This window comes from Heteronotia binoei, chromosome 1 (assembly GCF_032191835.1).
Source record: "Heteronotia binoei isolate CCM8104 ecotype False Entrance Well chromosome 1, APGP_CSIRO_Hbin_v1, whole genome shotgun sequence".
NCBI lineage: Eukaryota > Metazoa > Chordata > Lepidosauria > Squamata > Gekkonidae > Heteronotia > Heteronotia binoei.
The window spans coordinates 250,784,254-250,801,340 of NC_083223.1; the positions used below are offsets into that span (position 1 = coordinate 250,784,254).

A 17,087-nucleotide genomic window follows, 5' to 3' on the forward strand; every position below is an offset into this window, starting at 1 on the left:
CCTCGCTCGCCTCGCAGCCCCACCTGTGCCAGCCCAGGTGAGCTGGCCCCGACCCAGGGAGGGCCCGCGCGCTGACTCAGAGCGGTTTCTTAATCCCAGGGCGGTGCTGGGCGCTGCACAGAGACGCGGCCTCCACCCTTCCTCCCACGGGGTAGTAGAGGCGGCCGGCAGCAAGAACCGGGGCAAAGATGCGCCACTGGAGACAAGGAAAGCAGGTGTGAGCCCGGCCGGGGCAAAGAAGGGAAGGCTGGCCCCCAAGGGGGTGCTGCTGTGAGAACTTAATGGAACTAGCACATAAGAGATCCAGGTGGGCAGCCGTGTTGGTCTGAAGCAATAGAACACAGTTGGAGGCCAGTAGAACCTTTAAGACCAAGAAAGATTTATTCAGAATGTAAGCTTTCGTGTGCACGCACACTTCATCAGGTAATGAAATGGGGTACAGTGAGCAGAGTTACCTATAGCTGGTGCCCACAGCTACAGGTAACTCTGCTCACTATACCCCATTTCATTGTCTGATGAAGTGTGCGTGCACACAAAAGCTTACATTCTGAATAAATCTTTGTTGGTCTTAAAGGTGCTACTGGCCTACAACTGTGTTCTATAAATAAGAGAGTTGAAGCTACTTAGGGATTGCTGCTTCAGATGCCTTCCAGAGCCCAGTTTTTGCTTCTGGTAAGCAGCAGCAGTGCAGTTTATGATTTGCAAAACTGTGCAAACTGTTCTCTGCAGTCCCAAATTAAGAGATGTATAATAGGCAGTGAAGCTTCCACCTTCAGCTCCCTTCCAGAACACTTAGGGGCCATCTCCAGAGCTCAATTGCCATTTGGATGTATCACTTTCCTACTAAAAGGCTGCAGTACCCTCAGTTTAGGATAAGTGAAATTGTCAAAAAATTGAGGTTCCAAAGTTCCTACAAGGCTGGACAAATCTGTATGCAGTGCCCCCCCCCCAAAAAAAGAGGAAGTGGAAGTTCTTGTGGCTGCCTTGGATCACAGCCCCTGAATCTTTTCTACTAATCACAAATATTACACCGCTGCACTCACTTTTTGGTATTTCCCCTGATTCATCCCAAGGAATGTGCTCCTTTTCATTGCCACTGCACTGAATTGACATTCTCAGTGAGTTTTCCATTCTACCTCAGTGCTGTTTTCCCTGCTGCCCCCGTGGATGGATGCCATCAGGATATTCCAGTGCAAAACCAACACAAATAGGTATTACAACAATGAAAGCAAACAGGGACAGATGGGGACTGAGTCCCAGGGACTGCAGCACTATTTTCACCAGCCTGTTTGCTCCCAGCCAAAATAAGCAGAAAGTTTTCCAGCTTGGCTGTTTGCAACATATGGCAACCCTGAGGATTGCTGGGGAAGGGGAGATCAAGAAGCCCTGCACTAATTTCATTTTCTGAGTTGTTCATACATTCCAAGTGGCCAGTTGGGAAGATCCAGCCACCCTGGCCATAATCAAGACCCTCCTTTTGCCTCTTGTCCCAAGACAAATGATTCCAGGGGAGGTTCTAAGACACATGATCCTTTTGACAACAGAGTGCTGCGAGTTCTACCCTGTGTGCATAGTAAAATACATTGTCATGCAAGCCATAACTCACAAAGAGCCACGTACTTGACCCCTGTACTGTCTCTGGTGTAGCCTTTCCTGCTCTGCCCCCCCCCCCCCGCCAACAAAGAGATTTCCCCAAACTGGAGATGCCAAGAACTGAACTGCAGCTCTTTAACATACAAAGCAGCAGGAGTCCCATAGTGACGAAGTGGCTAAGTTGGTGGATGACACTAAATTGTTCAGGGTGGTGAGAACCAGGGAGGACTGTGAGGCACTCCAAAGCAATCTGTCGAGGCTGAGCGAGTGGGCATCAACATAGCAAATGAGGTTGAACATGGCCAAGTGCAAAGTAATGTACATTGGGGCCAAAACTCCTAACCATAAATGCATATTGTTGGGGCCCAAACTGCTGAAGAATGACCAAGAGAGAGATCTTGGAGTCATGGTAGATAACTCACTGAAAATGTTGAGACAATGTTCAACTGCAATAAAAAGGCCAATGCTATGCTGGGGATTATTAGAAAGAGAACTGAAAACAAATCAGCCAATATCATGTCCCTGTATAAATTGATGGTGTGGCTTCATTTGGAGTACTGTGTACAATTCTGGTCACCACACCTCAAAAAAGATATTATAGCATTGGAAAGAGTGCAGAAAAAGGCAACTAGAATGATTAAAGGGTTGGAACACTTTCCTTATGAAGAAAGGTTAAAGCACTTGGGACTCTTTAGCTTGGAGAAACGTCGACTGAGGGGTGACATGATAGAGGTTTACGAGATTATGCATGGAATAGAGAAGGTAGAGAAAGAAGTACTTTTCTCCCTTTCTCACGATACAAGAACTTGTGGATACTTAATGAAATTGCTGAGCAGTCGGGTTAGGACATATAAAAGGAAGTACTTCTTCACACAAGGGTGATTAACACATGGAATTCACTGCCACAGGAGGTGGTGGCAGCTACAAGCATAGACAGCTTCAAGAGGGGTTTGGATAAACATATGGAGCAGAAGTCCATCAGTGGTTATTTGCCACAAGGTATTGATGGAACTCTCTGTCTGGGTGATGCTGGGGGGGGGGGCAACAGTGGGAGGGCTTCTACTGTCTTGGCCCCGCTGGTGGATCTCCTGATGGCATCTGGTTTTTTTGGCCATTGTCTGACAGCGGTGGACTGGATGGGCCATTGGCCTGATCCAACATGGCTTCTCTTATGTTATGTCCCATGGAGCTCTTTTCCCTCCTGTATAACTGCAGTAGAGCAATCTAGCCAGCAAAGGTGATGGCAGCTCTCCAAGGAGTTTATTTTCCTAGCCAAGAGCATTTTTGCCCAATGTGGTGGGGAGCTGCAAAAGCTCCAAGAGAGACTCAGTGACCTGCCAGAGAGCCAAGAAAGTCAACAATGCCCAAAATACCCCGGGGGAGTCTTTGCTTTGTATTGGAACAGATTGCCATTTCAGGGTATCAGTCCTGGGAAAAAAACAGTGTTGTGAGGGTGTGTGCCCTGCATTATTATTGCAAGCCTCGGATTACCACCAGTGGACACACTTAAGAACACACAAGAAGCTGTTTTCTACTGAATCAGACCGTTGTCTACTCTGACTGGCAGCTGCTCTCCGAGATCTCAGATCAAAGTTGCCCATGTCACCTCCCACCTGACCCTTTTGACTGCAGAAGCTGAATCTGCTGCATGCAAAGATGCTCTCCCACTCAGCCACAGACCCTCCTCAGTGTGGAATATGTCCAAGCTGTTGTTTTGAACTCCTGCAGTCACTAACCCCAAGGCCCAACTGCTGTAAGAGGATGTCCAAGTATTCCCAGATGAGCACAAGAATGATTTCAAGTCCCTCTTTAGACAGGAGGCAAGAATGGAGACTGGAGGCAGCAACTGGAGGTTTATTTGGTCTCATTTCACAGGCTTGGCCCTTTCCAGACTGGGCTGGGCTTGACACAGGTGGCTCCCTCGTGCAACCGGAGTGGGAAAGGCACAAGGGAGCCTGGCACAGGCACAAATTAAAAAGAGGAAGGGGACACAGTAGAATTGCACATTTCAAGTGCTAATGATTGCCAACTGCAAGAGCGCCGTTTGCTGCAGAATCCTGAGCATGACAGGTTTTGTACATGTGCCATGAACACGCATACACACACTCCTTGCTGAGCAGGTGGACAGTGCCCCAGCCACAAGCAGCTCATTTTCAACTGGGTTCCTCTCATGCTCGCATGTCTGGGCATGTGCACCATATGCTCACGAATGCTGCAAACAATGCCTCGGCACTCTGCTCCTCTGGTGTCTGCAGGGAGATTCTGCATGACTGGCTTTGCTGAGACTGGGGGAGAAGGGCTGTTGAAAAGGGATTTTTTGGGTGTTGGGGGGGTCTCACACACACACACTTTACACATCCATATGCACATCCCGCCTCCAGCGGGCACAGACATGGCTGCAGCTGCAGCAGGGGGCCAGCTGGCAAATGGAGAACAGATGAAGAAGGAAGGTAGCTGCCAGTCAACGAGTCTGGCGGATCCACTGGCCCAGGGGAGGAGAGAGCGCTGGCAAGATCCACAGTTGGCATGTGCAGAGAAGGGCTGAAAGAGAACAGAGCTTCTCCCCCCATAGATGTGACTGGTTAGTGTTTGCTATGCAGAGCATGAAACATGGTTCTCCCATCATACTGCCTTCCCCCTCCCACTGCTCTCATATGCACAAACACACACACACCACTTTCTCAGCCCTCTGTTGTACAGGACACTTGTGTCTGCTCTAAGTGGCTTCATACCCTTGAAAGAAATGGTTGCAGGAGCTCAGTGAAAGACAAGGGGGGGGGGAAGAGGAGTGGAGGAGGAAGCCCTCTCCAGAAGGTTCCCCTGCTCCCTTTCTGATCTAGGAATATTTACGCTCTCCCTCCTGAAGAAGTCCATACTGTGGTCTCGGATTAGCAGCCTCGTGTCCAATCACAGAGCATGAGGTGATTGAAGGCACCAGCTTCCTGAACAAAAAGTGCATCTGGAAGGCAGGACTTCCCTCCTTTGCTCCCGTTCATTTTGGGGCTGCTCTTCCTTGAGATGTTGCAGCTGCTGACCACCAGGGCGGGGCCAGGAGTTCTTCTTTGGGCGGTTGGGGGCTGGCGGTCCAGCCTGGCAACAAACTGGGGCTACGCTGCCCTGGAACAGGCGATCTGGACACAACGGTCATGGGGTCAGGAGGCATAGAGGCAGAAGGCTCCCTTGGGGCTGAGAAGTCCCCACAGGCAAACGGATCAGGGTTGCGCACCACAAATGGATTGGTGCCTTCGGAATTCAGTGGCTTGAACGGGCGCGCCCCTAGTTGCGGGGACTGAACAGGTGAAGCACGGGGTCCAGAAGACACAAAGCTCCAAGGGTCGATGCGACTGCGGACAGGAGAAGGCCGGGGTCGGGAGATAAGACTAGAGTGTGAGGCAGGGCGAGGTGACCGTGGGCTGTGAGGAGAGGAGGGAGATGGGAGAGCTCCATCTGCAGGGAACAGAGAGAGAAACAAGCGTCAGCAGATGTGTTAAAATAACTACCCAGCAGAATCTTCCAGAGCAGGCTGTGCAAACTGGAATTGGCTTGTAAAAATCCACACCCAAGTGGCAAGGTTGGGAACGGGTAGATTAATCAGTTAATCCAGCCACAAGATTAATCAGTTGATCCAGCCGCAAGAGCCCATTTTTATTAGCAGTGCCAAGAACTGCACAACACAGCTTGTTCGTTTTAAGCTATGTTGCTTCTGGCATTCAATTGAAATGGAATATTTAAAATAGAAGTCTGAAAACAATGAATTATCCTTATGGGGATGGTGTTTTTTGTTATTTAAATTGGAAAATTATCTTTTGCTTCATCTGGCTTTGAAAATATGCAAATGAGTTTATATTAAAATTGACAAATCTGATAATTAACCAAATTTAAAAGCACCTGTAATCTTTTGATGCCCTGATCTGGACAGCCCAGGCCAGCCTGATCTTGTCAGATCTTGGAAGTTAAGCAGGGTCAGCCCTGGTTAGTATCTCCAAGGAATACCAGGGTCATGGCTAGGGATGGGCACAAACAGGGGAAATGGAGGTTTGTGACACTTTGTGGGGTCTCACAAACCTTTCCATTTAATGAACTGGTTTGAGGTTTGTGGTTCATAATGCAGTGCAGCTTGCAAAAATTATTTAAAGGGATCCCTCTAAATGGTTTTTGCAAACTGCGCTGCCACTACTGCAGCATGATTCACAAGTCACTAATGTATAGGGGTTTTTTTATGTTGTTATGCACTTTGAGCCTGCCTTGGCAGGATGGGCAGGATATAAATCCCAAAAATAAGATAAAAATAATAAATAAGTGAACACTTGCCGAGTTGCGTGCTGTTTGAAGAAGACATTTAAAGAGGCCGCAGTCTCTTTAAATGCCTTCTCCAAGCCCCACTGTTGGTGCCAGTGTGTCTGCCGATACAACCCCCCCAAAGCCATGGGGGTGGGATGGCACGAACCAAGGTTTGCAAACCATGCACCGAGCCCAATTCATAGCAAGTTTCCATTCATAATTTGTGCCCATCCCTACTCATGTTGCAAAGGCAAACAGTGGAAAACCACATCTCTTGACTTGAAAACCATATGGGGTCACCATATGTCAGCTGTGACTTGACAACACTTTCCACCATCAATTATTTGACAAGTGCGCCTATTTTCCTGAATCATTGTGTGTGTATGTGTGTGTACACACAAACACCCCCCCCCCCCTAATAACTTTTACAGACTGTGTTGCCTTTAAGGGTACTTATCCAGCACAAGAATCCATGTCCTGCTACAGGACTTCTTATCCTTGCCAAATCATTGCTGGCAGCGCCGTTCAGCTGTTGAGGGAGAACCTGGTATGAGGAATCTAAATGCATCCTCTGGATTTTGTCCACAAAATCGCAGAAGAGTGCTATGATCTAGTCATTTATTTAAACCATTTCTTAGCTGCCTTTCTACCTACGGGACTCAGTGTAAACAGAACATAAAAGACAGAAATACAGAAAACACATAAAAGGCCATGAACTAAATCACAATTAAAAACTGCCAAGAGGTAGGGGGGGGGGAAACTAACTGAATGACATCCTGAATAAAACTATCTTCAACTGCTCCTAAAGATCAAGAATGAGGGGCAGGTGCACCTATTACTGTATATAAGCTGACCAGGGTTACATGCATGCACGAAGCATGCATGAAGTTATTTACTGCTAGATGGAGTCAGGAACCATACATACAGCATCCATTGGTACATGTGGTCCCTTCATAGTCCTTATCCTCTTTGGAATACACACTTTTAAGTCAGTCAGCAATATTTCTCCAGGCCAATTTGGCAAGGGATCCTGGAGGTTTTTGCCATCTTCTGGGCATGGAGCAGGGCTCACTTCCAGCTCTTGATTCTGTGATTCATGATTTTCTGCACTTGCAGCATACACTGGGGATGTTTGGATGGGGTGGGAGGTGTGCCACAGACTTCCCATTCTCAATATCAGCCTTGGAGCTGTAGTGTATGTGGCAAAAGGGGAAGGAGAAAGGGGAAACAGGGCTCTCAGATCCATCCACATGTGGATCACAGGTTTCCATGTGTCTTGACACTGACTGTCAAGAGCAAAGTTTGAAATTTCAACATTTTGGATTCCAAATTCATATCTGCAGGTTTGGGGGTTATGTTTCTTGTTTGTGTCAACATCACCCGACTGCTGTGCCATCCAAACTATTCAAACCAATAACTTACCCCATTTTGGAGTTTTGTTGCTACGACCCTCCGCAAGTCTTGGGATCTTGGGCGACATCTGGGCCCAAAGAGGAGGCAAAGCATCCCTGTTGCCCACTGAGGCAAGGTCAACGAGGAGATCGGTGGGGGGGTCCTCTTTACACAACTCTACCAGCAGGGCAGGGGGGGATTCCCTTTGAGGGGGCATTGGTGGGAGTTCCTGGGGGGTAGAAGGCAGTTCTCGACCCAGGCCAAGGGAAGCAAGCAGAGCTGTGCCCCGGAGCAGGGCTCTCTGGATGAGCCGGGGAGGGCTGGGCCGTTCTGGTGCCGGATCCTCCGTTTCTGCAGAATCACCTGAGGCGTTGCCTACAAAGACAAGAATGGGGTGGGAGAAGAAACCAGCCATTTCACATAATTAGAAAAACGTACCCTGGAAGCTGTATTTCTAGGTTCAAATAAAAACTAAAAACAGAGGCTGTATGCCTAGGGACTAGGGCCTTTTTGGCAGAAAAAGCCCAACAGCAACTAATTTGCACATTTGGCCACACCCTCTGACACCAAGCCAGCTGGAACTGCGTTCCTGCTAAAAAAAAAGTCCTGTAGGGACAAATGTATTTAGAACCCCTAAGCGTTTCATGTCCATTTGGCATCAAAGGAAGGGAGTGGGAGGGACCTTAAGTTAAGTTACTATCTGCAGCCCTCCTTCCATTTAGGCTTAGTGCATATAAACATCCTGTAATGGCAATCCCAGATTTTTTGCAACTCTCAGGCAAGACACAGTGAGCACTGAAGTGGTTGGAGTGCTGGACTAGAAGTGAACAGACCCAGGTTCAGATCCTTGATCAGCCCTGAAACTGGTTGGGTAGAGCTCTGGGCCAGTCCCTCTGCCTAACCTATTCACGTGACTGTTGTGAGGATAAAGTGAGGATGTGGAAGACTATACACATTGCTCAGGGCTCCTCGGAGGAAAGGCATTCATTCCAAAGAGGATTGCATGGGAGAAGTTTTCACTTCATCATGTTAATAATTCATGGAAGCTGCACATTAACCCAATAGGGCTCACTCAGCAAATGCATCTATGTCTTTAATGGCAATTTGATGCATTGAATGCTTGCTGCTTCTTCCTGAGACTGAATCATACGACTGGTCCATGAAGGCCAGTATTATAAAACTGTGGAAGTTTATAGACCAACAATTTATTGCAGCACAAACGTCTCCAAGGCAGGGCACACTTTGGTAGCTCTGGACTCTTTTTAACTGGACATGCTGGGGACTAAACCAGGCTCCTTCTGCAGGGAACCAGAGGTCCCCAGTTAGCATCAATATCAAGTCCTGATGCGCCTCTCCAAGTTGTGAAGAGCATCACTAACTCTTTTCTGTGCATTTTTGGCTCAACATGTTGATCAAAATAAGGGAAGGAAGAAAAAGTTCTCTTACTGCTTTCTCCACACCATGCATTGTATACCACGAAATAGCTCCCTTTGGATCTTTTTTCCCTCAACTAAGCCTGGAAAAATAGTTCAGTATCATTCAAAGGCTTCAAACTACATTGTGGCCAGAAACTGGAAATTGCAGGAAAGAGAGCATGGCTTCAGCTCTGGAGCACAGCTAGAGGAAGTCGACAAAGAATGTGGGTCTCTTCATTTCTAGACCCACTCTAACCACTTCAGTAGAAGTGCTTGCTGTGTCTCGCCTGATAGGTGTAAAAACTCTGGGCTTGCCATTACAGGATGTGTATATGCACCAAGCCTAGTGGAAGGAAGGAGGGCTGCAGAAAGGAACTTAATTCAAGCCCTAGGCCTTTCTTCAGCTCACCTCTTTTGCCTGAGGACCTACAGATACACTCGGTAGTGGTGGTGGAAAGTGCCATCAAATTGCAGCCAAGTTATGGCAACCCCATAGGGTTTTCAAGACATGAGAGGTTCAGAGGTGGTTTGCCATTGCCTGCCTTTCTACAGAAGCCCTGGACTTCCTCAGTGGTCTCCCATCCAAGTACTAATGAAAGTCGCCCCTGCTTAGCTTCTGTCCAGATCAGGGTATACATTTGGTAGCTGCAGGAAAATCCTGAATCTGCAACTCCAGCACAGCAAACTCAACTTAGCAAGCACTCTCAGAAGAACAGCAATTTTTCTCCAGGTCAGTTTTGCCAGGGGTCCTGGAGGGTTCTCCCCCCCAACTTCTGGGCTTGGAGCAGGTGTCCCTGGAGGTGTGGGGGGGCAGGTATTTGTGAATTTCCTACATTGTACAGGGGGTTGGACAAGATGTCCCTGGAGGTACCTTCCAACTCTATGATTCTTTGAACAGCAGTGCAAACCAGCTGAGAAAAGGGAAAAAACTCACCATTCTGACTGAGCTGGGTCTGGATCTGCATGGGAGGATTTGGTGCTTCTGGCTCCATGTACCAGGTTGTTTCTTCCAAGCGTGACCTTCTCCTGGGGACAGATGGACAGGAAAAGATTTAGAATGCATTAAAAGACATTGCACCTGCCATTGCACCTGTGAGTTTTATGTATTTTATTGTATAATTATTAATGTATTTTAAACTGATCTTTGTTAGCTTTTTGTATTGTAAGCCGCCCTGAGCCCACCTTGGTGGGGTAGGGCAGGATATAAATCAAACAAATAAATAAATAAATTGCCCACTCAATGCAGAGAATGCCTGTCCATATACAGGTTACCTATGTGCATTAATGCCCCAGCATGCCTTTCCCTTCCCCCTTGACCTTCATCAGAAGTTTGGGGACCAATCCTGGGGAAGCTCCAGAGGACCCAGAAATGCTCCTGGCCCTGCTCTCTCACCCCATCAATGTTCCCCTTTGGAACTGTTGACCTAGGAAAGTGGGGGTGACACAGAGCTGCTGCTTAGTTCAATCCTCAGCCCCTCTAGTGAAAAGAATCTCATAGGAGGTGATGTGGAAGACCTCAGCCTGAGACCCTGAAGAACTGTTAACAGAGTAGAGAATGCTGACCTTACTAGACCAATCATCTCACTCGGCAGAAGGCAGCTTCATCTGTTCTTGTTCTGGGTTTCCTTCCCATCTTAAGAGACGTGACCAGGGATTAGAATGCCTGGGGGTTGCACCACCCAAGCCTCCTGGAATTTCTTGATCAAGATGGGCACTGTTTGTAGCAGTAGCAAAGACAGAGTCCAGTAGCACCCTGACGACTAACAGAATTTGTGGCAGGGTAGGAGCTTTCGGGAGTCACAGCTCTCTTCTTCAGTGATGCACGAAAGCTCATACCCTGCCACAAATTTTGTTAGTCTTTAAGGAGCTACTGGACTCTTACTCTTCCCCTCTCTTTCTGATTTAATTTCCAAAGTGGGGCAGGTTGCTACTAGGCTTCACGTCAGTCTGGAGCTAAGCCCTGGAAGACCAGACATAAAATGGATGGGTGGGTAAGGAAGTAATGCCTGCTCAGAGGTGAGGGAAATGCACTCTGCACATCCTCAGAGTTCAGTTCAGTTACCTTTATTGGCATAAGATACATTTCAGTCAGATGAACCTTAGCAAGGGTACATTAATAAGTTAAGATGCTTAACTCAGTATAAAATAAATAATAAATTAGCCCAAGATTAATTGAAGAATGTCACTATGTAAATAAACAGCTGCTTGAAGAAATCTAGCCACAGTTTCAGTGACATTTATTTCAGAATTATTGAGAAGAAATAATAATTTTATAAGAAGTTGGTAAGTCAGAGATGCCACTTAAAATGGAAGATAAAATACTCTGCTGAATGTTAAAATAATGGCATTCCATTAATACATGCAGAACTGTTTCTATAGATCCACTTAGATAAGGGCATTGTCTATTGGAAAAGGTGGCTACATCCTCAGAGGGACACTTCTGTAGCATCATCTCGCCAGTTTCTGCACTATGTACCCTGTTTAGACATAACAGCACAAGCTAATGATGCAAAAAGACAAGATAGACCCACACTCTCTCCAACTAGAACAAAATTCCTGTCACAGCTCTCATTCAAAGTGAAGTTGAAATGCAAAAGAGGAAGTCGAAATATGGCTACCGGCCTCTCCCCCCCCCCCTTCTAATATACAAACTACCCTCAAAAGTGGGGACAGGCACATGGTTGCCATTTTGGCACAAGACTGTCTGCTACAAAGGTCCTCTGCTACAAAAGGGAGTAAATGAAAATTACTTCCTACCTTCCATTCTGTGTCGTACTCTCCCATGGTTTGGGGGAATTGGGACTCTTGATGCGGCCATTCCAGGCCTCTTCCCCTCGACGTGGTGATTGGCGCCCCCAGTTCTGGTCATTTTCACTTGGGTCCACTGTATGGAAAAGGAGCTGAGTGCATCAAATGGCACATCTACACACTAAGCTAAACCAGTTCAAACTCCAGTTGCTTAACACATGAAAATGGACAGCTGAAACTTTTCCATGGCATGGTGGTAAATAACATCAGATAGTAAATAGCATCCCATTAAGCCTCTGTTAAAGAGATGGGACATTTTTTTTCTCCAGGTAGTTGACAGTTCAGTTTAAGACTTTTTTTTTCCAAATGAAGCTGCTGGAGTGATTTTTGCTAAGAACACTGCAGGGAAAAGGGTGAGGGGGTATAAGGGGGAAGGAGCCCTTTTACCCTTTGCTGTTTGCTACACTGAATACACCTCTCTCAAGTCATTTTTATCCCTGCTGTGGAAAATGTATGAGAGCCTGTCTTGTTTTCTCCCACAGGGATACCAGCAGCTGGTGTGGCTTTTATAACCTGGAGAAACTGCAGGGGAGGGAGAAGTCTCTTCCTCCCACACCCAGCACCATTCTCCCCTTTTAAAAAAGCAGCCCCAGTGGCTGCATTTGGAAAATGAAAGAAAGGTGTGGTTTTTTTTTTTTCAAATTCCCTTGGAAGCAAGCATGGTATTTTGAAGCTTAGCTGCAACTAATTCCAAGCCTCACGGACTTCAGTGAACTTCAATGAAACTTTCTGGGGCTGAGTGCATTCCCATAACAGGGAAGAATAAGAAGGTCAGTTATTTTAGTCCATCTTGACTTGCTGATGAGAACCTGCAGTTTGTCAGGTTGCTTGAGATTTTAAAAAGGAACGGAAACAAAGACAACAACAGTCATCATTAAAAAGAATTTGGACAGGAGAGAGCTGTCATTCTGTCATGGTTACAGTGTTGTGGTAAACAGACATGTGACATCATACGTATCCACCCACGACTTCAGCTAATTTTTGGCCAATCAACAAAGTGCAACTGTTGCTCATATGGATGTCATCATTAAGGAAAGTTGCCTCCTAGGCTTATGGAAGTGCAAACCAAATTTCCATGAACCTGGGCTGCAACTTTCCTCCATGATGACATCCATATGAGTGACAGTGAGAAAATTTCAAAACCTGCCATTTCCACAGAAATCACTTTTTCTATACTAGGAACACTGCATTAGATTTCTGTGGCATAGCAGCATTCAGCTGACATTTTTCAAATGGACAAATCTTTACATCTCACTGGCTGCTGAAAAAGACCTTAGCAATAAGCGCCCAGCCTGTCCCATTCTGGGCCCTGTATGAGGTAAACCACTCCGTTGAGCCACATTCTATTGCTGACCCTCTTCCCTTTCCCCTCAGATGCTAGAATATTTGTGCACATTTCTTGACATCACAGCAGCTCAGCCTATAGCTGGTGTCCCACTCACAGTCCTGTGTACATTCTCAGAAAACATCACAAATTCTGATGGACTTCTTTCTTCATTCATGTAATCATTTCAAAACATGTCTCCTCAACAGCAGGCAATTATTATGTCAGAGACTATTCTTTTAATTAATTCCTGTAGAATAATTAGTATATCAAGATGAGAAAAGGAAGTGGGGCCATATGCAACTTCCTGTGATGTCACCACCTAACTCTTACACATTCCTGATTCCAGCTTATAAAAAAATAAGGAAAGCCCTATCAGATCAGAGCAGCATCTTGTCTCACTCAATGGCCAACCAGTTCCTCTGGAGGGCCACGAACAAGGCATAGAATTACCTCTTGACTCCCCACCCCCAAAGGTCCAAATAAACATCACTCACATTGGATAGCTCGGAATCGGGGGAAAGTGGGAGAGCCACCAGCCCCCACCTCAAAGAAGTCCTTCCTCTTGTCCAAACCGGGGGAAGCCTGCACTGTGATGCGATGCTTGAAATCTGAGAGAGGGGAGGAAAGAGGGAAAAAACGCACACATCATGATCCAGTTGTGGGCCCCATGCCCAAAGGGACACTGAGCAGAAAAGAGGTACAGGAAGGGCTTTTTTGTAGCAGGAACTTCTTTGCATATTAGGCCACACACACCTGATGTAGCCAATCCTCCAAGAATTTACAATAGGCCCTGTAAGCTCTTGGAGGATTGGCTACATCGGGGTTGTGTGTCCTAGTATGCAGAGGAGCTCCTGCTACAAAAAAAGCCCTGAGTACAGGAGATGAATCCAGAAAAGCCTCAATTAAGACTGTATGGTGGAAAGAATAATCAAGTCACCACCGACTTATGGTGTCCCCCTGTAGGGTTTTCAAGAGAAGAGATGAATAGAGGTGGTTTGCCATTGCTGGCCTCCATAGGGCCTCTGCACATCCTCAGGTGGTCTCCCATCCAAGTACTCACCAGGGTTGACCCTGCATAGCTTCCATGACATTTTGTTTCCACAAAAAAGTTCCGAGAACTCCACTCTACCGTATTCCCCCCCCAAAAAAGCCCTGATGAAATGGCAACTTTCACCTCATCCCGACCAATGAACACGAGTGCAGTCTTTCCCCACAAGAGTCATACCAAGGGGCATGCTGATGCGCTCGCTGTCCCTCCCTTTCAGCTTGTTCCTCTTGAAGGTCCCCTTTCGCTTCTTCACGTGGGGCCGTTCCCGGTTCATCTGCTGGATGAGGAGGCTCAGCTCACGCTCAAAAACCTCCAGCTCCCACTGGGCCAACTCGTGCTCCCGCTGGCGCAGAAACTCTTCCTGGGACTTCTGTTTCAGGGCTGCTTGCTTCAGCTCCTCCTCACGGCTTAGCAGCTCCTGGGCAGAACAGGGGAAGGAGACACATAAAGACCTGGGCAACAAGAGAAGAAGCTCGGCTCTGAGATCCCGGGGGTAGTGGAACTTTGTTTCTGAAATGAGAGGTAATGGAGGTCCCACATGCTTATCTGGAAGCTCTTAGCTTCCTGGGATCTTTTCTGGTTCTCTAAACTTCCTGTCTGTCCAACCCTCCTACATAACTCCTGTCTGCATGTTTCATACAACATTTTGCTAAGAACAAAACTGATCTACTTTCTGTTACTGAAGCTGCATTGCCTGTCAGCATTGTATGGTTGGCACTGTCACCTAGAACATTTTCAATGTTTGTGAATATTCCACGGCAATGTAGTAGCTATAAGGGATGGTAGGAGACAAGGGACTCAGACAGAAGATAGACTACTATTTTTAAAAAATCCTGTTCTCTCTCTCTCTCTCTCCCTCTCCCCATCTCTCCATCCATCCATCCATCCAAAATGCCCACATATGGTCCAGTACAAGGGTGGCCAGACTACAGCACTCAGGAGCCACATGTGCTCTTTCACACATATTATGTGGCTCTCAAAGCTCCCACCAGCCAGCTTGGAGAAGGCATTTCTCTCTTTAAATCACTCCTCTAAGCCAACTGCCAGCTTGGAGAATGCACTTAAAGTTAAAGTTGCTTTTCACTACTTCCTCCCTCCCCCATCTGTTTGGCTTCGTTCGTTCCCTGCAGCTCTCAAACATCTGACATTCATGTCTTGTTACTCTCAAACATCTGACATTTATTCTATGTGGCTCTTATGTTAAGTAAGTTTGGTCCAGTACTAGAAGAGCTAGTAGGTCTGATACTGTTCTCTCCTCCTTACCTTCTCCTTGGCACGCAGCTCATCAAACATGTCCTGGATCTCAACTTTCCAATCATCCTGCATAGAGTGGAAGGACTCCTGGGGCATGTCATGGAGAACTTGAGCCTCCAGCACTGTCAGCTGTGACAGGATGGATGCAAAGCTGGGGCGGCGGTGAGGGTCCTGTTCCCAGCACTCTGGTGAGAAGGAGAAATGGAACACAAAAAGGTGTCAACACCACAGGATAGAACCACCAGCTTCTCTGCTGTCTCTCCTTTTGCATCATGGGAATTTTGTCTGGCTTGCTACTATGCATTTGGTACCTGGAGGGTGCTAGAACACAGATACAGTACTCTTCTTGCTAGTCAGCTTAAAGCCAGCATGAGACAGAGAACAGAGACCCTCATGTTTCTGGGCATACTTCTGTAGTTTCTTTTCATTTTACAATACTGTTCATTTGTTGCCTGCTGACATCCTATGTTATACCTCCCCATACGTTTTTACCCCACCTTTTTTTTTACCCATACATTTTATCCCATACATTTTTACCCCACCCTTCTCTCCAAGAAGCTCAAGGAGGCACCCATGGTTCTCCCTCACCCATTTTGTCCTCACAGCAACCCTGTGAGCTAAACCGAGAGCAAGCGATTGGCTGGGGTTGCCCAGTGAGCTTCAAATATTTAAACCTGAGCCTCCCAGCTCTAACACTGCATGATTCAAATTCTAACACCTGAAGTTATATCCTATGAATCTGAGGTGCACTGGAATTCAGACATGATTCTCTCAAATTAGGACTGGCCCAAGAGGGTAGCCCTTTTGGGATGGCTTTTGTTCGCGCAGGGTGGAGTGTTACATGTGATCCTCCCAGTACGCACAATCGCCATTTTGTCTGAAAGGTGTGTCAGGTGGATTTTCTGCTTTTGTACGTGCATGCCAGAACATGGGAAAATTCCAACTCAGAAAACGTGTATCAGAATTTTCAGCTTGGCACACATGTACCAAGACTGAAAATCCATCTGACACCTTTCAGACAAAATGGTGATTGTGCATATTCAAAGGATCATGTGCAGGTGTTCACGAAACAAGTGACTGGTGGCCTTCCAATCTGTGTGTTCGTAAAGAGCATTTGTGACAACCATCCATAAAGGATGTGTCCATAAAGGCACTCGTGACAACCATCTTAAGCTGGTATGATCCTGAGAGGGGTGCCACACTTCAGAGAAGTTGAGCAGCAAGTAGAGGTGGAGGCTTGGGTGGGGCTAAGGAAAAGGTACAAGTATCTTCCATGACTCAGGAAGGTCTGTTGTGCTTGTGCCTGAGGAGGCAGTGGCATTAAAATAAAAACAGCCTTAATGCATGCATTCTCAAAAGTACAGGGCATGGTCACCAGAAGTAAGAATTTTGTGAGACTTGGATCTCCTTCCACACAACTTCTTGTTGTGTGAGAGCCAGTTTGGTGTAGTGGTTAAGTGTGCGGACTCTTATCTGGGAGAACCGGGTTTGATTCCCCACTCCTCCACTTGCACTTGCTGGAATGGCATTGGGTCAGCCACAGCTCTTGTAAGAGTTGTCCTTGAAAAGGGCATCTGCTGCAAGAGATCTCTCAGCTCCACCCACCTTACAGGGTGTCTGTTGGGGGGAGGGGAAAATAAAGAAGATTGTGACCGCTCTGAGATTCAGAGTATAGGGCAGGATATAAATTCAAAATCTGGACCTGGCGTTGCAAGCAGTGGCAGGTTGGCTCAGGCTGAGTGGGTTGAAGTTGAATCCAGCAAAGACAGAGGTCCTTTGCCTGAGCCATGGCAGCCTGGGAAATTCCCCTACCAGTTTTTGATGGTGCGCCACTGAAAACAGTGCACAGGGTCAGGAGCCTGGGACTGCTACTGGAGCCGTCTTTGTCAATGGAGGCCCAGATAGCAGCCACTGCTAAATCCGCCTTTTTTATCTTAGGGTGAGGCAGTTGCTTCCCTTTCTGGAGTGT

At 47.0% G+C, this 17,087-nt stretch overlaps 1 protein-coding gene across 2 annotated transcripts in view; it reads right to left on the minus strand.

Moving 5' to 3' along the window:
* Window positions 1-3,431: 3,431 nt before the first annotated feature.
* Window positions 3,432-17,087, minus strand: part of MAP3K11 (mitogen-activated protein kinase kinase kinase 11) — a 43,923-nt gene continuing 30,267 nt past the window's right edge. Inside the window, exons 4-10 of one of the 2 annotated variants that reach the window (XM_060252424.1) lie at window positions 15,128-15,303; window positions 14,042-14,282; window positions 13,311-13,424; window positions 11,439-11,565; window positions 9,616-9,704; window positions 7,297-7,641; window positions 3,432-5,040 (exon numbers count right to left, since the gene is read on the minus strand). In XM_060252424.1, coding sequence (XP_060108407.1) covers window positions 4,586-5,040; window positions 7,297-7,641; window positions 9,616-9,704; window positions 11,439-11,565; window positions 13,311-13,424; window positions 14,042-14,282; window positions 15,128-15,303 — 1,547 coding nt within the window. In that variant the 3' untranslated portion in view covers window positions 3,432-4,585. Of the gene's footprint in view, window positions 5,041-7,296; window positions 7,642-9,615; window positions 9,708-11,438; window positions 11,566-13,310; window positions 13,425-14,041; window positions 14,283-15,127; window positions 15,304-17,087 lie in introns of both variants that reach the window. The other variant, XM_060252432.1, reaches the window with a different exon arrangement.